Source organism: Antechinus flavipes, chromosome 5, assembly GCF_016432865.1.
Source record: "Antechinus flavipes isolate AdamAnt ecotype Samford, QLD, Australia chromosome 5, AdamAnt_v2, whole genome shotgun sequence".
Taxonomy (NCBI): domain Eukaryota; kingdom Metazoa; phylum Chordata; class Mammalia; order Dasyuromorphia; family Dasyuridae; genus Antechinus; species Antechinus flavipes.
Genome location: NC_067402.1, coordinates 18,603,463 through 18,626,937, shown reverse-complemented (window position 1 = coordinate 18,626,937; position 23,475 = coordinate 18,603,463). Strand labels below are relative to the sequence as shown.

Genomic DNA, 23,475 nt, shown 5'->3' with positions numbered 1-23,475 from the left:
GTTTTTCCTGACCCCCAACTCCATCGCTATGTTTGAAAAGTCTGGAAAGGAAAACTGAATCAGGCTGATAGCTGGATCACCAAGTTTCCACTTTACCCTAGAGACAATGGGGAGTCACTGATGATTCTAGAGCAGGGAATGATTTGGAACTTCGGATGGTTAAGACAGCTTATGGAAAATGGAATGGAAAGGGAAGAAAGCAGAGGCAGAGAGAGCAAGCTCTCTCAAGCTCTAGGGGAGGAACCCGAGTCAGGGTTATAGTAGTATTAATAGGAAATTCATCAGGATTAGCATCCTTGTCTCAGGTGGGTAACTGAGGGATCTGCTTCTCCTGACTTGTGACATTCACAGTGTCCAGGGGACACAGACCTACACAGCGGCCATGATTTCTCTTTCTGCTCCTACCTGGGAGACCCTTCAGGTCAGCCACCTCTGAGCCCTGAGTCTTCTCCTTTTGCCATGACATTAGAGCTGGAAATATTTGAGACAATAAAGCAAATTGAGGTTATGATATACTGTCTCCCCCAGGCTATGAAGAAGAAACTATCCTGCCCCCAGGAAGCTGATAGTCTGACTTGTATATATGACATGCTCCCAGCATGATTCGAGGTACACCGAGCCAGGGATGGAGTTGCCTCCAGATCCGTTCCCCTGGGAAAGTTCGGGGAGGGAGAGCTCACTTTCAGTATGGGGAAGTGGGGATCATGGGAGGCTTCAGGGGGAGGAGGCATCTGAGACGGTTGTTAATGGTTGTTAATGAGGATGGAGTATGTTCTTTTTTTTTTTTTAATAACTTTTTATTAACAGTGGAGTATGTTCTTGACATGAAGTATGCCCCATGGCAATGTATGGAGGCTGGGGAGTTCAGGATGAGACAGAAGGCCCAGTTTCATTGTGTAATATTTTATATGACCGTGGGGAGAGAGAGTATGAAATAAGGCAAAAAAGGTAGGTTGGAGCTGGTTGAAGAAACCCTTAAATGTCTGGATCAGGGATTTTTATTTTAGCCTATAGATAATGGGCAGCCATTGTAGAAGTTTGAGCAGGGGAATTTGTAGCTGTTCTCATGTGCTGTGAATATTGTTTGACAACTGTGGATGGATGGCGAAGGGGAGAGCCCGGGAAAGGGGAGCATACTTTTATGGCGGTCACACTAATCTAGGCAAGAGGTGATAGGGACTTAGCTTGTGAGTCGAAGGCAGATAGAAGTGATATGGCTATCTGATTGGAGGTGGGAGTGAGGAAGGAAAGGGAAAAAGTCCCAGCAAGCTCCGGGATAGCCTTGAAAATCTGGGTTAGGAGGATGTTGGCCCATCCACAGACACTGGGAAAATTGGTCTTGTGAAAATAGTATCATCTCCCTTTGATTGCTTTTGTTCTCTCATTTCTGGGTCAAAGATCATTTTTCTTGGCCAAGAAAATAGAAGGAAAGTAGTAATTGAGCAGCTTGGCCTTCTCTGTTGTCGGTCATCATCCCGTCTATTCCAAGCAAAGGTCTTTGTCTTTTTTGTATCTTCTTTTTCTTTCCAACAGAGGCTTTTTTTTTAAAAAAAAAATAAAAGTTCTTTTTGTTCATTAGTTTTTCCTCTTCAGCTTCAGATTCTTCTAAAGTTTAGCATTCTTGACACATTTTTATAAGGCCATGCAAGATTTTTGTTTTCACTTCTTATTCCATCTTGCTTATGACTTCTGGACATTTTCTTTGAAAAGTTCAAGTTTGTTCATGGGTTCCCTGTGTATCTACCCAGGGGTCCTCAAACTACGGCCTACGGGCCAGATGCAGCAGCTGAGGACAATTATCCCCCTCACCCAGGGCTATGAAGTTTCTTTATTTAAAGGCCCACAAAACAAAGTTTTTGTTTTTACTCTAGTCCGGCCCTCCAACGGTCTGAGGGACAATGAACTGGCCCCCTATTTAAAAGTTTGAGGACCCCTGAGCTACACTATTTAAATTTTTTTGTAAATTGTATTTTATTTTTTCCAATTAGATGTGAATATAGTTTTCACTATTCATTTTTATAAGATTTTGGGTTCTGATTTTTTTCTTCTTTCCTTCCATGCCTCCTCCCCAAGAGAGCAAACAATCAGATATAGATTATATATGTGCAATTATGTAAAAGTATTTCCACATCAGTTGCCAGACTAATCTATTTTGATACAATTTCCTCTTTTCTTCCTCATTAGAACTGATTTTTTCGTATCTTCAGAATTTCATGCTGAAAAGATTTTCATCCCTCTTGTCTAAAGTTTCCTGTACAATTCTAGCCCATGAGATCCTCGTTATCTTTTCCCTGAATAATTGAAATTTGCCCCTCCAAAATCTGGGGAGATTGGACATGGTAGCATAGTTCTGCAATTCCTGCTGCTGGGGAGACTGAGTTTGTAGAACTCTTGAGTTCAGGGCTGGTGACCTACAGTAGACTCTGCTGATTGAGTACCTGTAGTGAGGATAGAATTAATGTGGTGAGAGTGGAACCAGTCTGGCCCACGTCAGAAACAGAACAGGTAGAAACTCCTGTGTCAATCATGAATAGCCCATGTATTTTAAGTTTGAGAGAGGTAGACTTGGTCTTGAGTGAGAGTGGGCAAGGAGATTAGAGCTAATTTTGGGATTTCTAACTTGGGTGACCAGGAGATTGGTTTGTTCAGGTTCTAGTTCTGATACTTACTGATCGTGTGGTCCTTGGAAAGTCATTTAAGAGTTCAGTGACTCAGACAATTCTTTAAAACTTTATATTGCCAGGGAGGGGACTAACTTGTGACTCTGTCAGCCTTGTGATCTGTTTCTTGTACTCTTCCTCCATTTCTTCTTTCCATCTCGGTGGTCTCCAGTATACTTGGATGACATGCTCACTTCTGTTTCTGCTGTCATTATCTTCCTCCATTTCTTCTTTCCATCTCGGTGGTCTCCAGTATACTTGGATGACATGCTCACTTCTGTTTCTCCTGTCATTATCTTCCTCCATTTCTTCTTTCCGTCCCGGTGGTCTCCAGTATACTTGGATGACATGCTCACTTCTGTTTCTCCTGTCATTATCTTCCTCCATTTCTTCTTTCCGTCCCGGTGGTCTCCAGTATACTTGGATGACATGCTCACTTCTGTTTCTCCTGTCATTATCTTCCTCCATTTCTTCTTTCCGTCCCGGTGGTCTCTAGTATACTTGGATGACATGCTCACTTCTGTTTCTGCTGTCATTATTTTCCTCCATTTCTTCTTTCTGTCCCGATGGTCTCTAGTATACTTGGATGACATGCTCACTTCTGTTTCTGCTGTCATTATCTTCCTCTATTTCTTCTTTCCGTCCTGGTGGTCTCCAGTATACTTGGACGACATGCTCACTTCTGTTTCTGCTGTCATTATCTTCCTCCATTTCTACTTTCTGTTCTGATGGTCTCCAGTATACTTGGATGACATGCTCACTTCTGTTTCTGCTGTCATTATCTTCCTCCATTTCTTCTTTCCGTCCTGATGGTCTCCAGTATACTTGGATGACATGCTCACCTGTTTCTGCTGTCATTATCTTCATCCTAACACTCTCCAGTACTGTTCCTCTTCTGGTTCTTGAATTTCTTCATGACACCCGTCCACTCTTTTCCCACTTTGTCTCTTCTGTTTTTTTTGTGAAAAACTCCATTGACTCTAAGTGAAAAAAGGAGTGTTTGATCTCCTGGGAAAGAAGATGACTTGAAGATAGATTTGCATCATTCTGGTGAGAAAAGAGAAAGCTGTGTCTTCTTCCCATTCTTTTCACCTTCCATCCCTCAGGAAGGGGTTAGAAATCTGGAGTTAGAAACTCATTTTCTACTCACACCAAGCCTAGTTTAAGCCAAATTTGGCCTGGATGTTGTTTCCAAGGTCAAAGGCGATGAGATTCCCTGAAGAGATGGGTAAAACTTGGCTCTCACTTGTGACTCTCCCTCATGTGATCAGGCACCTAGAGGTATCACTTAAAAGAGGTTCCAAGCTTGAGTGATTTCATTCTTCAGTCTCACAAGAGTCCTTTAATGGAGGACTTTCAATGCCTGACAGCTGCCACTATGAGTCTTTTGCCACTTTGTTTTGTGAGAGGGATGGCAGATTGCAGGAGTACATTTGAGCCCCAACAGGGGAGAACTTCAGAAACAATGGAACTGATGATTGTTTGGGGGCTCCTTTCATTTCTCCTTTGGCTTTTATTTGGGCATAAGGGAGGAAACAGTGACTTTAGCGTTGGAGAACCTGGGTGAGCGACCACCAAATGTGGAGCAGGAATGTGTTCAATGTGACCGTTACAGGAATAGCTGCGGTTTCAGATCTTCTGCCTCTGCTTGGTCACAGAATTCAGCAGAAAAATGAGATCCTTCAGATCCACAAACTGCTGGGCATCTGTTGCCAGCACTCACCTCTGCATCAAAATGGACCGAGAACATTTGGTGGGACAGCGGGAGTCCTGACGGAACGGGCAGCAGCAGCCAAGGAACCTACTGGAGAGCTTAGCTAGAGCTCTAGGGCTAGTCTTTGGTTTTTGAGGCAGAGCTGGGGAGTTACTGTCTTCTGTGGAGGCTCAACTTTTATTGATCTGACCTTGTCAAGGACAGGATACTATAAAATATTGATTGTGTATGAGATAAGATATAAATAACCTACAGTGTATTGCGCTTTCCTCCAAGCATATCTGAAGTACAAGTAGTAAGCAAAACTTGTGTATGTGTGTGTGAGAGAGAGAGAGACAGAGACAGAGAAAGGGAGCGATACAGAGACACACAGAGACAGAGAGACAAAGAAACAAAGAGATGGAGAAAGAGACACAGACACACGCACACACTCACGCAGAACGAGCGAGCAAAGAAGCTGCCATTTTGTTGGCATGGGGATGATGTTCAGTGTGGGAAGCTTCATTCACCAGCACATATTGCAACCTGTGAGGCAATTTACCAGGGTAAAAGAGTGCTGCCTATGGAGTAGAAGTCCCAGGGCTCGCATCCCAGCTCCAACTTGGTGTTCCTCTTTGGAGCTCTCCCCCAAGTCACAATCTGGTTTATTGGTGACCACACAAAGTAATCCACTCAGCTGCTGGTTGGCTCTTTGATGACCGTGCTTTAGTGTCACATGCTCTGCAGCCATCTCATCATCTCCTCTGCAGTATCTGTCCTCTCCCCCTTCAGACCCTGTAGAACAAAGCTCCCTCCCTTCATTCAGTCTCTCCAAATGCCATGTTTTCTCCTTCCCCTTAAGATCAGGGATGGTCTCTTTTAAAATCTTTTTATCTGCAGAGATTAGCACAGTGGCCAACACATCATACTGCCTAATAAATGCTCATTTATTCAAATGAGTTCCATATCACAGAGTTTATTTATAAAGGAAACAGACATCAAGGCTTGACACCATCAGGTTTGCAGTTAATCAATTTACAAGCTTATTTCTTGATCCTAAACCATCTTAAATTTCCTGGCTAAGTCCTTGGTCCGTCATCATTCTTCTCCATGGTTTGGCTGTAGATTATCCTCTTCCTTAACCCAGAAGGAGCCTGCCATGTTTTCCCACTGAACATCCCCCTTCTCTTCCCTTCAGAATTGGGAATCTACCACCTATAGGGATCATCTGTCCATTCAACAATCCCAGACCCCCTCAGTCATTCAAGATCCCCAGCTCGGTCTTTGAGACTACAAACATGCAGTATCTTTGACTTGGAAGGGATTAAGGAGGTTATCCAGTGCCACCTGAGCAAGAACACCTTCTCTAAATCAACAAACTAGCCAGCATTTATTAAGCACCTTGTGGAGCGAACAGTAGGTTCAAAATCAATTCACTTAACCTCTCTGAGTATCTCACCTATAAAGGGATAATAATACTTGGATCACATGCTTCTCAGAATTGTGAGGAAATTGCTTTGTAAACCTTAAAGGACAGAAGAAACAGAGCTGGAACTAGGATGGGGGCAGTAGGAGCTTTGTCTCAGGGTGCTGATGTCTACGGTGTAGGTATATCTTCCCTAGAACAGTTGAGAGACCAGTATCTCTGCCCTTCTCCCACCTTGCTATCTTCTAACAATCTGTCTTTTCATCCTACTTTGACTCTTTCCTAACCCCACCCACAGAAGATATGGCCATGTGCCCTGCTTCTGGGTCCCATCTCCTCCATCCTCCCTACCCTAAGTCCTTCAAGGATGCAGGATGGACTTTCTGGGAGGGAGGGAGGCCCTTCTGCTCTCCCTGTGACTCTGCATTCAGGGTTAACTGTCTTTTTTTTTTTTTTTTTAATAATAACTTTATATTGACAGAGCCCATGCCAGGGTAATTTTTTATAGCATTATCCCTTGCATTCACTTCTGTTCCGATTTTTCCCCTCCCTCCCTCTACCCCCTCCCCTAGATGGCAAGCAGTCCTTTACATGTTAAATATGTCACAGTATATCCTAGATACAATATATGTGTGCAGAACCGAGCAGTTCTCTTGTTGCACAGGGAGAATTGGATTCAGAAGGTTAAAAATAACCCGGGAAGAGAAACAAAAAATGCAAATAGTTTACATTCATTTCCCAGTGTTCTTTCTTTGGGTGTAGCTGCTTCTGTCCATCATTTATCAATTGAAACTGAGTTAGGTCTCTGTCAAAGAAATTCACTTCCATCAGAATACATCCTCAAACAGTATCGTTGTTGAAGTGTATAATGATCTCCTGGTTCTGCTCATTTCACTTAGCATCAGTTCCTGTCAGTCTCTCCAGGCCTCTCTGAAATCATCCTGCTGGTCATTCCTTACAGAACAATAATATTCCATAACGTTCATATACCAGAACTTATTCAGCCATTCTCCAATTGATGGGCATGCATTCAATTTCCAGTTTCTGGCCACCACAAACAGGGCTGCCACAAACATTTTGGCACATACAGGTCCCTTTCCCTTCTTTAGTATCTCTTTGGGGTATAAGCCCAGAAGTACAGGATTAACTGTCTTTTGCACTATTGTCCCTTTTCCACCAACCGCTTTTGCTCCAAATGAGAGATTCTATAACTCTATATAGAAATGTATTCAATTGTTAAGATTTTGGTGGGCGGTAAAGTGGTGACCTCACATTTGGATTTGGAGTCCGAAGACCTGATGACTTCTTAAGAGCCGGTATGATTCTGGGCAAATCATGTACAATTTCTGGGCCTTTTCTCCCATCTATAAACCAGGGGATTCTCCTCTGTGATCTGCAAGATCCCAGCCTCTCTACACCATGGGGTGTTAGCCTGAGATTGGAGTGATAGGCAGAGGGAGGAACCAATGAGTTGTGCATGGCCAGTTGGCCAGTATAGACGTCCTTGATGGGAATAGAGATCCAGTTCAGGGGAGTAGAGACCCCAGTTGTGGACAGCATGTCATTATTGCACAACTGAAACAGGATTAGAAAAAGATGGTTTTTCTGCTTCTCACTGGTCTTTCCTTGCTCTTTCAACTTCAGCCATATGGCACCGTGAAAACCTGCCAGCCCTGCGGGTGAGATTTGGGACACAACCAAATGGAGCGTTTCTGCTTTCCTATGAGGTGGCAGATTGCCTCTTTTAAAAATTCTTTTTCTTTTATTGTACTTTTAGCTGCTTCTGAATCATTGTCACCCTAGTACTTGCAATTGTTTATATTTCTTTATATGCTTCTATTTACATATATCCATCAGCCCATCTATCTCTCCATCCTATCACTTATCTACCTACTTAACTATCCATTCATCTATCCATCCATTCAACCAACCATCCATCCATATATCTATGTATCTATCCATCAATTCAATCACCTACTTATCTACTATCCACCCATCTCTCCATTTAACTATCCATCCATCCAAGTATCTATGTATCATGTATCTATGTATCTTTGTATCTATCTATCCATCCATTCTTTCAGCCATCAATCCATCTATGTATCTAAGTATTTTTCTATTTAGAATGTAGCTATCTGTCTGTTCATCCATGTCTCTCTCTCTCTCTCTCTCTCTCTCTCTCTCTCTCTCTCTCTCTCTCTCTCTCTCTCTCTCTCTCTCTCTCTCTCTCTCTCTCCCCATCCATCCATCTTAGAAGGAATCTGTATTGCTTTTGTTTTTGTATCCCCAGTTCCCAGAACACAGTAGGTATCTATTAAATGTTTGTTGATAATTACTGGCTTTTTGAGCCCGCTTACACCTGATCTGTCTTGACTATCCCACAATTTTGCTCCTTTTTTGCCAGCTGGGATTTCTTCATGACCAATGGTGCATACAGTTTAATACTGATATTATTTTAGTGGATAAAATCCTCTGGGGAAAAATACTGTGCTGATGGCATGTTCTGTGTTCGTCCCGGTTTCATCACACAGGTGTTCTCTTTTCAGGATGTCGGTGGCTCCTCCCAGTTATTGCTTTGTGGCTTTCCCCCCGCGGGCCAAGGATGGGCTGGTGGTGTTCGGGAAGAACTCAGCGCGGCCCAGAGATGAAGTCCAGGAGGTTGTCTATATCGCAGCCGCTGACCATGAACCTGAAAGCAAAGTGGAGGTGAGTGATATGGGATCCTTGCCTTATTTTGTGGTTTGTGGCTTTTTGTCTTCCTTTGTTCCTTTGTTCCTTTCTCCCTCCCTCCCTCCCTCCCTTCCTTCCTTCCTCCCTTCCTTCCTTCCTCCCTTCCTCCCTTCCTCCCTTCCTTTCCCTCCTTCCTTCCTCCCTCCCTTCCTTCCTTCCTTCCTTCCTTCCTTCCTTCCTTCCTTCCTTCCTTCCTCCCTCCCTCCCTCCCTCCCTCCCTCCCTCTCTCCCTTCCTTTACCTCCTTCCTCCCTCCCTCCCTCCCTTCCTTCCTTCCTTCCTTCTTTCCTTCCTTCCTTCCTTCCTCCCTCCCTCCCTCCCTCCCTTCCTTTCCCTCCTTCCTCCCTCCCTCCCTCCCTCCCTCCCTTCCTTCCTTCCTTCCTTCCTTCCTTCCTTCCTTCCTTCCTTCCTTCCTTCCTTCCTTCCTTCCTTCCTTCCTTCATTCCTTCTAGGCTGACTTAGCTCTTGACACCTTCATTTCTCTCTGGGAAGCATGGTGCTGCTCCCATTTACCACCTGGATTTCTGCTTGATGCTATTTCTCTGATTTATGGTCTTAAAAAATAGTAGTCGATAAATACATCTGTCGCTCCCATGTGACTTGATGAATAGGAACACTCTCCTTGAATCTTCAGGTGCAAATTTCATCAGTACCTAAGAGCAAGTTTCTGTTGTTAGTTCAGGAGAAACAGATCCCCCCAAATGAAGTGTGTGGGCCTTAAAATCAGGAGAAACTTTTGTTTCGATTTTGGAGCTGGCAAAAAATCCCTCTCTGTTCCAAGTGGGTTGTAATCTCTAGAGGGAACGGGAGATCGTGTTAGCAGACATCCCACGGCTTGGGAGGGGGGATCTTGGAGCCGCCTTAGGAAGAAGGGCATGGCAGACTGCACCTGGGGAATTACAACACGCTTGTGCCTTTCTTAGCTTGTGTGGGAATCCCTGGCTCCCACAGCCGTCAGCATGAGGCATCAGGGATATCATGGAGGCGAGAACGAGAACTGGAAGGGATTTTGGGGGACACCTCATCCAGCCCCCTCATTTTAGAGGTGAAGTATGGAGAAACAGAGAGGCTGTGACTTTCTCCAGCTCCCACAGGTAGCATTTGGCAGAGCTGGGACTGGAACTCTGGTCCTGTGACTCCAAGATGAGCGCTTTCTTCCACCACGTCTCCTCCCTCCCTCAGCTTCAGTGACTGGAGTAAGTGGCAGTGAGCTCTTGCTCAATAACATACGGTCCTGTCCAAGTCCAGTTTTCAGCCCGATGTGGCTCAGGGTCGAAGGCTTTCCAACCCCGAGTTCCCCAGGTTCTGCTTAATTTTCTTTTCTTGATTTTGTGCTGCGTGCGGCAGTCCCTGAAAGGTCTATTCCACGTTAGAGAAACCAAACAGCCAAGGGCTGGTCCCCCCAGCCTTCTTTTTCTGAGGTTGTCACTCCTTCTGAGTGGTCTCAGGGACGGCTGCTGTACCAGCCTCCTCTCAAAAGGCTTTGTTTGTGGGGTAACTGTTGGGTAGAGAGGGGATCTGATAAAGTGATGCGTGCTTACAGTGGGGGGAAGTCTTGAGAAGGAAATTTCCTCAAACCTAAATGAACCAGCCTTTGGTTGGTTCTAGGGGCAGCACCTTGGGATTAACAGGGACCCGTTCTAGACAGTCAGTCATTTATTTGGCACCTTTTGTTTGTAACATCATTTACAACTAAATACCTATAAAAGAAATTTCTGAGACAGATCCTTTGCAGTGTGGGGATGTGTAATTGAACTGACTGCAGTCATTGCAAAAGTCAGATCTGCTCCAGTCCAATGCTGCTCTTTATTCCGTGGTATAAACCACAACTTAAATCAGTCACTCTCCCCAAGCTACATGAGGTTATTTTTATAACTGCATTAGGTAAATATTTGATATCCTATGATAAATTCTCTATTCCATTGTTCTCTGGGTCTTAACCATCAGCATCAAAAAGGACTCTACTCTAGTGTGTTTTCTAGAGCTACTGCCCTTTGTAAGTGGTCATATTCATTAAAAATAATAATATCTGACATTTATATTGTCAAGTCTACAAGAATATATTAAGTGCCTACTGTGTGCCAGCCATTGTGCTAAGCACTGAGGATACAAACAAAGGTAAAGGCCCAATCCCTGCACCAGGGGAACTCTTCATCTAACAGGGGAGACAACAAGCAAACAAGGATGTGGAAGCCAGAAGACGAGGCAGGGTGTGGCCTTCCTTACCACAGAAGGCCCCATGCGATCCCCTCACGTCATTCATCTGTGCTGTCACTCATGGCGGTCTCAGGCCTTCCAGTCCCAATCCCACAACTGCAGATAAAGGTCCGTTCCCACAATGGAGACAAGCTGCGTTAGAGAGGACGCGTAACAGCTTCAGTATATGGAGCCTCACCTTACCCTACTGGGCCCTATCCCCCTGTCCTGAACCCTTTTTGTGACACGGACTCTCAAAGTCTGCTGAGCTCTTCCCAGATTTAAATACATAAAATAAAATACTTAGCACTACAAAGAGAGCAACAGACAGTCCCAGGCCGGGCGTCAGGAAAACCTGGGTTCAAATATGGCCTTCTTGGGGTCGGTGGGAGGAGTCGGTACAAACTATCTATGTGCTCCCATAACATATTGGGCCCTGCCACCCCCCCGTGCTTGGTTGGGACGTGGAATCTGAGCAAAACAATCTCGTCAGCACTCTTGGGGTCGCACAAATGAGCTCCATAATTGGTAAACAAGTAGTGGGCAGTCCATTAAAACTCCCATTAAAGCTGTTATGTGACTGATTTAAAGTATGGATTAATACATTGCTTATTCTTATACCTATTAGTAGGTAATTGACTAGATATATATTACCAGGTGATTATATGAAAAATAAATAATTACTAGCCATCATTACCCCTTATAAAACCATAATGAATTAGCTAGTACTGACTGGAGTTTGAGGAGGGGTCTCCAATGAAGCTGCTTTCTCATTATTAATATCTAGCTATCCAGATGTTAAACAAGGTCACTGTAACAGTCCTTTGGCCTAAGAGAGGCCCTTCTGGGAGGACAGAGGGTCCCCTTCTTGATCCTTGCTTTCTACACCCAGGCTATCATGCCCCCCTGCCCTAAGAGAGGGGTGCCCGTCCTTAGGTTAAGTCCTTGTCTGGGTGCACAGCTTAGGTCCATGGGCCGGGCAGGGACACTGGGGGAAAACTATCCCTCAGTGAGTTCAGGTGCCGAGAGTAGCAGGTAAAACAGTGGGAATCAGTTCAATGCAAAGTCTCACGGCGAGCAGTGAGGGAAAAGGGGAAGAGGAGGAAGAAGGAGAGGGATCCTGCCTACAAGTCAGTCACACACACTAACAGAGGGTGGGTCACATGGGCAGTTCTGTGTTCGGAAGCACATAGACACGGGTGCATTCGGCAGGAAGGGGTGCTCCCGCTGCAGGGGACACTGTGCTCCTAAGTGCCTTCTGGAAGCAGGTTCTCATTTTGGGTGGTCTGGGCAACTTGCGTATCAGGAAGTCAGGGCAATGTGTTATTTTGTTATCAGGAAAAAAATAAGCTAGTGGTGGACAAAGCATTATTTGGGGACACAGTTGTACAACCTTCAAAAACCATTTTTGTCAGCATTTTCCCATAAATATGTTCTGGAAATTTAGGGCCTCCCCTAAGGGGAGCCTGTCCCGATGGTCTCCAAACCATCCAATCTAATCTTCTCACTACGGTTTCCATTCATAAATTCTATAAATTACAGCTTCTCTCTAGCAGGGACATTTCAGTTCATGATGTCGACATTTCAGTTTGTGAAATTGCTGCTTACAATCAGAATGACCCTTGCCACCTCATCCTCATCAATTGTACAAGGAGCTAGATATAGCTTCAGCAGAATCAGGAATAACATCCTAATAATTACCCTTCCTCAATCCCCCAGCCCCAGAACATTTCCAGTGAGTGAAGGACCTCAGCAAGAGGTGTCCAGTAGCTCCTCCTTCCTCAGCTACTTTGCCTTTCTCCAGTCTACAACCTTGTATGATCTCAAAGCACCAATAAAAAAAATGCTCCCCTCTATAGAAGGGGAGATGGCCTTGGATGACCCATCAATTAATCAGATTCAGAGAATGTCAGCATCCAATAGACTGGGACTTCCCTCTATAGTATAGCCAGTGAGAGGGGATAGATTGGGACTTTCCTCTCTAATATAGCCAGTGAGAGGGGATAGATTGGGACTTCCCTCTATAGTATAGCCAGTGAAAGGGCTTGGTAACTCCCAGTGAGGAAGGGGACCCAAGCCATTCTGGCCATTTAGGGATCGTGCTAATTATTAGGATGTTCCCTCCTGGTATCAAGCCTAAAACTGGCTCTTAGTTTCTGCTCCCAGCTCTTCCCTCTCAGGCCAGGAAGACCAGGGCTAGTCCTTCTTCTCAGGTTTCCCCTTCAGGGAGTTGTTGTATTTCTTCCCTTGAGCGTTTCCTTCTTCGGGTTAAATCTGCCCATTTCTTTCACAAGCTCTTATTAATGGCACGCACTGGAGGCCTCCCCTGGACAGTGTCTCTGAGCGTCCTTCCCAGAATGTGGGCACCACCATGGTACCCGGTGCTCTGGGCTGACCAAGCCAGGAGCCGACCTCGCCCAGGTTGTCAGTGCCATTTGTCAGGGCTTTGCCCAAGGACAAAAAGCTCGGCCGTGATTCCTTCACGTCCCTTCTCATCTCCAAGTCTGCCGTTCATGTCCTGTCATTGTTTCTTAGACTAGGAAGTTTGACTGACTCATCAGACTGATCCCCACGGCCCCGCTGGCAGTGCCAGGACTTTCTTCGCCCATCCAAGTACAGTAGGAATGACACAACGGGTGTTTTTTCATTCATTAAACAAATCTATTGTCCTGAGGTCTCCATTCCCCCTTTCACTGGACAGTACCCAGGAATACCGGCTACCGGAATGCGTGAGGGGGAGGCCAGGATTGTCAGGAGCCCAGGAAACAATAGGGATTTCCTCTGGAAGAATTGCCTTATGTGTTTCTGGCTTCTGTTGGGCGCCATGATCTTTGCACATCTGATTTTTCAGCTGTTTTCAGCTTCTTTCTCCAGGTGTTCATGGGCTCACAGGATGGAAGGAAACCCAAAGCTAACTTTAACTCCATCGGTCATTTTGGAGCTGAGGAAATTGATTTCCATAAAGTGACTTAGGCAAAGCCACCCAGCCAGTCAAGGATTTACTGTGTGATTTTAGTCTTTATGTTGTAAGAACTTAATTATTTGTTTTGATTGCTGGCTATTAGCTTTGTAATCTTTCAAAATAAAATTTATTATTTAAAATTTCCTCTTAATGGTCTCAAAGATGAGTACCTCAAAATAAAGAAGGAATTTTAAACACACACACACACATATAATCAGTCTACTCGATTCCTGGTTCAAGTCTTCAGTGGGATACAAGGGAGAGAATGTTGGCTCTAGAGTCAGGGAACGTGGATTCAAATCCCACCTCTGATGCTTATTATGAGTGCAAAGTTGGGCAGATCATTAAAATTTCCTTGTGCCTCAGTTTCCTCCCTTGTAAATTGAGGGGATGGACCAGTCTAAATCTGGAGTTATAAGCCTCTTTCCCTCACCATCTCTTACAACAGTCACATCATATTAGACTCTCCCTATTATTTATCAATTAAAAAATCCTGAATCATTTCTTGACAGTTTTTTTTAAACTGGAGACAAAATCAGTTTCTGATTGTTTCAGGGTGTGATGTTGTCCGTATGGAGAAAGTAAAATGGGGAAGTCATTTCATCTCAGAAATCCCTCTTGTCTTAGCGATCTAGGTATTTCAAAGCTGGAAGGGAGTGCTGAACTCAGATCGGGCGATGTCTTTATTCCCAAACACACAAACAGGGAAATTTGCTGGAGCGGGGAGAGGGCACCCACGCCTGGAGTTCACTTATTTAAATGGCCCACACGTTCTTGGGGTGTGGCCGTTGGCTGCCTCCGGAAACCCTGATTGGCTCCATTGTTAGTGCCTGGGTGGGTGCCTCCCCCCCTTCGTGGGCTAGCTGCACAGCTGGACCAGTTTGGTGGAGGCTGAGACAGAGGGCCTGTATCCATCTTGGGAAAGATGAGACAATCTAGGCAAACACTAGGGTGCTCTCGAATATCTTTCCTCGTTTCCCCCGGGAATGTTTTTTAGTTCATCATCACTAGGTTGTGACCTGGGAAGCAGATTTCTTGGTCACATGTTGGAGTTTTTAATTTAGCTAATTTTTAAAAATTACAAACTTGACCATCAACAAAATGAAGAATAAAACAAAGTCCTTACAAAATAAGAAGTAAAACAACACACAAGGGCATAGACATAAAATAATACATATAACCATTTATAGAATGTATGTAAATTATAAGTGTATAGTTTATAATTTATATATAGAAAATGTGTTTTTATATGTGTGTATAAATATATACACATATACACACACATATATATATATACATATATTTGTGTGAATATTTTAACAAGGCCACAAGGTGAAAATGGATTGGATATGGTAGCAGAGGTCCTCAGTTCAATTCCCCTCAACATTTCATCAGCACCTGCTCTGTGTCAGGCATTGTGCTAAGTGCTGGGGGGTCAAAAAGAAACAAAGTCATCTTACCACAGTCATTTACTCCCTCTGGGATCTGAGGCAAGTCATTTTTTCTGGGCCTCAATTTACTTTTCTGTAAAAGGACAATCCCTGGGGTCTTTTCCAGGGCCAAGCCCACGATGCTCAAATCAACCAAAGGGACCCATGGCCAGGCCTATGCTTGCTGCATCCCCTTTCCCACAGTGTATGAGGCTGCTTCAGTTTGTGTCCAGCCTGAACGTCCTCTCCCCATCCATCCCGCCTTTAATCTTTGGCTGTTCCATCAGTGTCCCACCGAGGCGGGATCCAAGGACCTCACCAGACGACCACTGGACTCGGAGTCCTTCCAGCTCTGATGTCCTGTGCTTCTGCCAAACTGGGCCTTACTGGTCCCCGCGAGCTCTGCCCCATACAGAATACGTGCTTTTTTCCCCTCGGTCACAGGCCAGACTGGGAACTGGGACCTGACGCCTCCAGGCCTTCTTCTGGCAAAGGGCTGTCAAATGTGTCGTCAGTAAGAGGCATTTCCCCCCGGAGGGGCCGATCCTGGCTCTGATCAGAGCTGTCCTTTTCAGCCTCGCTGGACTCCGTCCACGGCAGAGACTTTCCCAGCCAACTCTGCATTTAAAAAGAGCAACTCCAGATTTTTACAAGCTGTAAACAAAGCTGTCCATGATCACTAATTTTTTTTTTTCAACCTCTCTGTTTGGTCTGAAATAATATGTCCCATTGACATCCTAATTTCTGAAGAGTTCTTGACTTGGAGGCCGTAACTTATTTGTTTTTTGACAGTTTTTGATATTTTGACAGTTTCATTATAATTTGTTTCCGGGACAAATCTGTGTATTTTACTCATAAAAGCATGATTTTGAGAAGGGGTCCGTGGGCTTCCTCAGACTTGATCGTCAGAGGAAGCCATAATACAAAATGGTTGAGAACTCCTGCTCTACGGGACCGTGGTTTTCTTGATTTATTTTTCTATGTCTTCATTAACAAATTAGCATATACTGAGCACCTATTATACATCCGGTCTTGTACGAGGCACTATGGGGAAATAAGAATGAAGTATTATTGGACTTTACCTGGTTGTCACTAGGTAAATTTTCTGGGGGTAGGAACCGGTATTGTTTTTCTTTGTATCTCTAGCATCAAGCAGGGTCAAATTGCACATAGTAGGTGGTTTATAAATGCTTACTGAAGGGGAGTTAACTCAAACCTAATAGTGAAACAATAAATTAACCCATAAATATAAAATCTTAAACTGCTTGAGGATGGAGAATTTCTTACTCTTTATATCCCAAGTGCCTAGAATAGTGTCTAACACATAGTAGGTGCTTAGTAAATGCTTGTTGATTGATTAAATGAGGACGAAAAATGGAATTTGACAATTGAGATAACAGATTTAATAGAATGGGGGATGTGGAAAGCTGATTACAGGAATTTAAGAGAGGAATAGCTGGATAGAAGGAGAGATATTCAGTTGTAGATGAGCTTTGGGAGGTTGGGAATTCAAGGTAACTCTCATCTGAGGGCCAGTCCAGGGATTCCTTTTTAATGCCAACCACCTAGTTGGAGAGGGGCTAGTGACCGGGAGCTACCTCACACTGGTGGAATTGTGGGTCCTTAAAGTATGATTTCATACTCAGCTGGGACTCATGCCGAGCCCTCCGCAGAATTCACAGGCTTCGTAGAGACTTAGGATTTAAAGCTAAAACCGTGCCATTACAGAGGCATCTATCTTCCCCTCATCAAGTAGCTTTGTGCTGTTGACAGGACACGTCATTTTCTGTCATCTTCCTCTGAATCTGAGATCTAAATCAGTCTTGCTCTAGCCAAGGTGCATTCTGGGTCCTTTGGTTCACTCATCACGGGGACGGCTTTAAATCAGGCTCCTGCAGGAGCTTATAGACTTTAGGAGCTGGAAGGGGCCCCATCCAAGGTCCTTTCCTCAAAGAGTTTTCATTTTCTTCTTCTCTTTAATGGGTATTTCTACTGGGGAGGGGGAGGGTGTGTCTGGAAGTCACTGACACGGCCTTCTCTTCATGGCTTTGGGGAGAAGGGAGAGGAAGCATGAACCAAAGCTGTTATTGTGATCATCTCTTCCCTCCCGTCATCCCTCCTTTACCCTCTGTCTTTTGGTTTGCTTCACAGACACAAAAGGCAGGATCCCTTTTACTCCTACAAGTCCCATCTTTCTAATCTCAATCCCTTTTTTGTCTCAGTATTCCAGAGAGGACAGACATTTGGCCGCTGTGCTAGGAATGGTACCTGTGTGTGTGAGTGTGAGTGTGTGAGTGTGAGAGAGTGAGTGTGTGTGTGTCTGTGAGTGTGTGTGAGTGTGTGTGTCTGTGTGAGTGAGTGTGTGAGTGTGTGAGTGACTGTATGTATGTGAGTGTGAGAGAGTGAGCGTGTGTGTGTGTGAGTGTGTGTGTGAGTGTGTGAGTGACTGTATGTATGTGAGTGTGAGAAAGTGAGCGTGTGTGTGTCTGTGTGAGTGAATGTGTGAGTGTGAGTGTGTGAGTGACTGTATGTATGTGAGTGTGAGAGAGTGAGCGTGTGTGTGTCTGAGTGTGTGTGAGTGTGAGTGTGTGAGTGTGTGAGTGACTGTATGTATGTGAGTGTGAGTGAGCGTGTGTGTATCTGTGTGAGTGAGTGTGTGAGTGTGAGTGTGTGAGTGACTGTATGTATGTGAGTGTGAGAGAGTGAGCGTGTGTGTGTCTGTGTGAGTGAGTGTGTGAGTGTGAGTGTGTGAGTGACTGTATGTATGTGAGTGTGAGAGTGAGCATGTGTGTGTCTGTGTGAGTGAGTGTGTGAGTGTGAGTGTGTGAGTGACTGTATGTATGTGAGTGTGAGGGAGTGAGCGTGTGTGTGTCTGTGTGAGTGAGTGTGTGAGTGTGAGTGTGTGAGTGACTGTATGTATGTGAGTGTGAGAGAGTGAGCGTTTGTGTGTGTCTGAGTGTGTGTGAGTGTAAATGTGTTTGTGAGTGTGTGTGAGAGAGTGTGTGTATGTGAGAGAGTGTGTGTGAGTATGAGTGTGTATGTGACTGGCTTCTTAGTGTTTGCCAATACCGAACATCACACAGAGAGGGCAGGTGTGAGGTGCCTCCAGGTAAGACCTGGTTTGGGTGCCACATTGCCTGGCACACAGTCAGTGCTTTATAAAAGCTTACTGATTGATTGTAGGCGGAATGAGATTTCCTTCTGAGAACAAATGAAGGGACATCTGGGCCAGTCCCATAGAACGTAATCTCCTTGAGGGTAGAATCTGTTGCCTTTTTGTTTTCACGTCTCTAGGAGAACACGTGGCTCACACCAAGGCCTTAAAAATGCTGTTAAACATGTTTGACATGGATGGGACTGGCCGCCATCTAGGGGAGGGGATGAGGGGAAGGAGGGAAAAATTTGGAACAAAAGGCTTTGCGAGGGTCAGTGTTGAAAGTTCACCTGTGCATGTTTTGTAAATAAAAAGCTTTAAATTAATTAAACAAAACAAAACAAAAATGCCCTTAAGCTGAATCGAACTCTCCCTCTTGTCTTCTTCCTTCCTTAGTGCACGTACATTTCAATTGACCAGGTCCCGAGGACCCATGCCGTGGTGATCAGCAGGCCCGCCTGGCTTTGGGGCGCAGAGATGGGAGCCAACGAGCACGGGGTCTGCATCGCCAATGAAGCCATCAGTACCAGAGAGCCGGCCCCTGAGAACGAAGCCTTGCTAGGGATGGACCTGGTGAGGTAGGCGGGGCTTACCAGAAAACGGGAGGCTCCGAAAAGTGCAAGGGTGGGTTTGTCATTGAGAGAGACAGACAAATGCATAAGGTACCCTGAGGGTTGGGCAGTGACCTGATTGTTGCCTGGTGTCTACAAGAAGGAATAAAATATCTGTTTATTAAACATGCCGAGAACTGTGATAAGCACTTCACAAATATCCTATTTGGGGCAGGGCTGGAGGTAGGAAGGAGAGCGGAACCTCAGAGGTTCCTTCCCTCTGCCCCATTTTGTAGGTGGGAAATCTGAGTCTCAGAAAAGTGGGATGGCTTCTGTGGGACGGTCTCACGGCTGGTAAACCGGAATCCAGCCTTTCCCGGTTCTGAGTCCAGCATTGTTTCCGGCTCCTGTTCTGCCTCCCCTCCCCAGGGGCTTTGGACCCTCCCCCCACTGTCCTAATGGCGCAATATGGCGCCATTGGACTTTGGGGGACCCTGGCTCTATTCAAAAATCACAGAGAGATGAGATCCTGATTTTAACCTACATTTTCTCCAAGACTCTGGACAAGCCCCTTAACCTTCGCAGGTCTGTTTCCTTCTTTGTAAAACTGGGAGGGAATATGTGGAGAGGATTACTTTGGGTCAGAAAGCTCTGATCCTTCTTTCTGATCCTTCCTTCTTTCCCCTCTACTTCTCGCACCCCTCACAAAATATGAAGGGGTGGTGTCAAATGTATTCTCAAGGGTTTTTTTTTTTTTTGGTTTTTTTTTTTTTTTTACATTTTCTGAAGTAATGGGATGGAATCAGCAGGATTCAGTAGTTCATCCCGCCAGATGGAGAGGTAGGAAATCTAGCTAAGTCTTTAGGAATAGAAGGTCGAAGATTCAGAGCTGGAAAGACCGTCAGTCATCATTTAGTCTAAGTGGGGTGACTTCTCCATGAGGGACTTAGTTTCCTCTTCTCTAAGCACATTGGACTGGATATTCGGGAGGGTCCGGGACCCCATTTGGAGTTTTCATGGCAGACATGCTGCAGTGATTGGCCATTTCCTTCTCCAGTTCATTTTATAGAGGAGGAAACTGAGGCAAATAGAGGGAAGTGACTTGCCCAGGATCACCAGCTAGTAGTGTCTGAGGTCAGCTCTGAACTCCCTCCCCTGAGGTGCCCCCAGCTGCCTCCTTGTGCCATACCTTCCATCCCAAACCTTTACAACAAGAGCAAACGTTTCTGGGGCACGTCCTCATTCTGCAGAGGCAAGGTCCGGTCCAGGTGTCCAAGTCCAGGCGGGCGTTCGCCGCCGCTGCGTTCCAGGTTAGCTTCGGGCAGTTTTGGGCAGGAAGGTGGATTTGCAGCCCACCTGCCCCTCTCAGCTCCTCCCCTGCACCATCCCTGACACATTAAGTGCCTCGTGGATAAACGCCTCCTGCTCGGGTGATCGGAGGGACCTTTTCCCGTTGCTCTCTAACCCGGCAGCCGCGGTGACAAAGGCAGCACCCGCCGATGCGGTGAAAGCACCGGCGGGTCCCTCTGAGCGTTCTCCTCCCCGTCCTGTACCGTGTGAGCCAGAGCAGGTGGAAGGCAGACGGGAGACTCCCCTGGCGAGAAGGGGCGTTTTACGCTGATGCTCCGGCCAGGGCTTAGCCAGAGACCTGGGCGGGGGCGGGAGCTCTCCCACGGGTCCCATTCGGAGGGAGAGGAGCCTCTGGCCTCCAGCTCCCGCCCCCTCCCGAGGCTCTGCAGTGACATACATTCGCACCTTCTCTCCTTTTTCCATCGGCCCTCACGGAAGGATTTAGGGCGCTGATTGGTATCGAGTCTGAAGGCACAGACAAGCCACCCCCCACTCCCCCTCACCCCCCCCCCCCGGCTCTCACAGTGACCAGCCCTGCTCTTGCTCGGGCCCCTTATTCAGTAAAAGAACGGGGTGTCGAGTTTGCGGGCTGGCAGCGGCCACGTTGTCCTCACACCCGCGCCGGGTCGTCTCCGGCGTTTTCCCGAGAGAGATCAGAGAGGCTGAGTTACTGGGACTGACCTTCTTTGGTGGCTTTCAGGACACCTGAAGGATTCTTTGAAGAGTCTCCTATGGGAGGCCCTGTGGCAGGTCCTGGGGAGACCGGGAGCACGTGACACTGGGCCCAGGGCACTTGCTACAATATCTGCTTTTTGCCACGAGGGCAGCCGGGACCCTGTTGTCCACAACAATGGACCCCAAACATGAACGCTAGATGCAAAGTTTGGAGATTTTGCAGGAGTAAATGCTGGTGGGGACCGTGAGCCAAAGATCGAAGGGATATTTGGGGGATAGCGCTGAGCTCAAACCAGGTCTATATGGACCCATCTTGGATCGTGGGCAAAGCTTATCTAAGTGCCCATGGTTTTTTCCTAATAGGATATAAGCTCCTTGAGAGCAGTTTTGTTTTTTTTATTTCTGTAGCCCAGCGAATAGTTCTCAGCTGATGGGCTTCCAGGAAGCTGGAGGCAGGAATTCTAGAACCAGTGCTTGAGTCCCCCGGTGGGTATGGGGAAAAGCAAGGCAAGATCCTAGTCCTGGGGGCAGTGAGCCATGAGGCAGAACCTTCAGAAGCCAGAATTTAGTTACTCAGTCAACCACATTTTTCAGTTTATTTTTTTTTAAAATCCTTTAAAATATCCATTTATTGAAATTTTTTAAAGTTCCAAATTCTCTCCTTCCCTCTAGTCCCTCTTTTACTCATTGAGAAGGCAAAGTGTGTAATAATTGGAAGCATTTTTAATAAGTGCTTGCTACACGCCAGGTACTACGCTGAGCAGTAGGGATACAAAGAAGAGTCAAAAAATGGCCTTTGCCCTCAAAGGGCATGAAATCTAAAGCTAGGGACATTATGGGTGTGTGTATACACATACACATATACATATACGCGTTATATAAATATATATTATGTACACATACATACATGGAAACAGTTATATGTATATGAAGGAAGGCCATCCAAGAGGAGGAAACTCCGGCCACTGAGGAAAACCAGGGAAAGTCCCTGCAGAAGGTGGGATTTAATCTGGATCCAGAAGAAAGTCGGGGATGGAGAAGGGAGAGCATTCCAGGTCGGGGGCTGTCGATGCAAAGTCTGAGCAAGGGCAGCGTGCTCCATCACGGAATGTGTGAGGGGAATGAAGTGGAAGAAGGCAGAAACGTGGGTCAGGGAAGGCTGGGAAGAGGTTGTGTTTGTCAGATAAAGAAGCTTGTGGTCATAGGGAGCCACTGCAGGTTATTGAGGAAGGGGCTGTGACATGCCCAGACCTAATAGCATGGAGAGGGAGAGAGAATGGATTGGAAGAGATGGAAGCGGGACAATGGAAGTTTAACCCAAGCTCGCATCTGTGAGGCCCCTTATTGCTCGGGCCCCTTATTCAGTAAAAGAACTGTGATGGCTGTGAGTGGATGGAGGGGACGTGGGATGTTTGGCAAAAAACTGACTCTGTGGAGAAAGCGAGGGCGAGGAGCAGGGATAATAAAGTTCGAGCCTGGCTGCTCCCGACAGTAATAAGTGATTCAGAAGAGGACGGGTTTGGGGGCTATGGGAAAGGACTCAGAGATCGAAAGGGACCACGGGTTATTGAGTTCAGTCCCTTCATTTTGCAGGTGAGGAAACTGAGGCACAGAAGCATCCTGGCTTGTCCAGTGTCACACAGCGGGAGGTTGCCAGGGCAGGCTTGTGGCTTGGCTTTATAGTGACTGCTCTGAACTAGTTAAACCACTCTGCCTGTAGAGCCCCACGACAGAGACTTCGGCACGAGGACACAGATCTGGACCCAGTTATTGGGACTGAGGGTCCTTGGTTACTTGGGGGAAAGGCAGGAGTCCAGGGATAGAGCCAGTGCCAGGATGATGGGATGTTCTAGAGCCTTGACCTTTCTTTCCCTGCCTAAGAAGTAGAGTGGTAAAAAGAGACTGGAAGCAGGGTTAAATCTGAAGGTCAGAATTAAGTGGAATAAGCTCTATGAACGCTGGGTCAGAGAAGCAAAGCTTCCTTTGTTATAGGAATGTTGGAATTAGTTTTTGAAGGATGCTTAGGATTTGAAAAGATAAATTAAAAAAAATATTTTAAATTTAAGAAACAACAAATAGGATGAACATTTCCACATACATAGTGGAACAGGAAAAAAGGACTGTATAAAATTTCAGGTTTCTGTTATTTTTAGCTGGCTTTTCTTTAAATGGGTTAAAAAACAAAACCTGAAGCTTCTCAAAGCTATCCTGTTTATCTGTGTTTTCTTCTGGTCTTCCTCTTGTTCTCTGCATTTAAAAAAGATGCCTCAATGATCCTCTTGTCTTCTTTCTCTCTCTCTCTCTCTCTTCCTCCCTCTCTCTTCCTTCCTTCCCTCTTTTTATCTATTTTCCTTCCTTCCTTCCCTCTCTTTCTCTTTCTCTACTCTCCTTCCTTCCTTCCCCTCTCTCTTTCTGACTTCTCTTTTACATCATAGTCTATCTTCCCCTCTTACTTCATCTTTCATTAGAAAAAGCAAAAATAAAATTATTTTATAACAAATATACATAGTCAGTAAAACAAATTTATCATACCCAGAATTCTGTGGCTAAATTTGTACCCCAAACCCATCACTCCTCTTTAAGGCTTTCTTCAATACTCGTCCTTTGGGATTGTGCTTGGGCTTTTTCCTCCATTGAGCAGAACTCTTC

General features: G+C 45.6%; 1 protein-coding gene across 1 annotated transcript in view; it reads left to right on the top strand.

Moving 5' to 3' along the window:
- The window catches only part of SCRN1 (secernin 1), a 59,937-nt gene that overhangs the window by 14,290 nt on the left and 22,172 nt on the right, over positions 1 to 23,475 (top strand). Inside the window, exons 2-3 of the mRNA XM_052000941.1 lie at positions 8,326 to 8,485; positions 18,647 to 18,828. Coding sequence (XP_051856901.1) covers positions 8,327 to 8,485; positions 18,647 to 18,828 — 341 coding nt within the window. The 5' untranslated portion in view covers position 8,326. The remainder of the gene's footprint in view (positions 1 to 8,325; positions 8,486 to 18,646; positions 18,829 to 23,475) is intronic.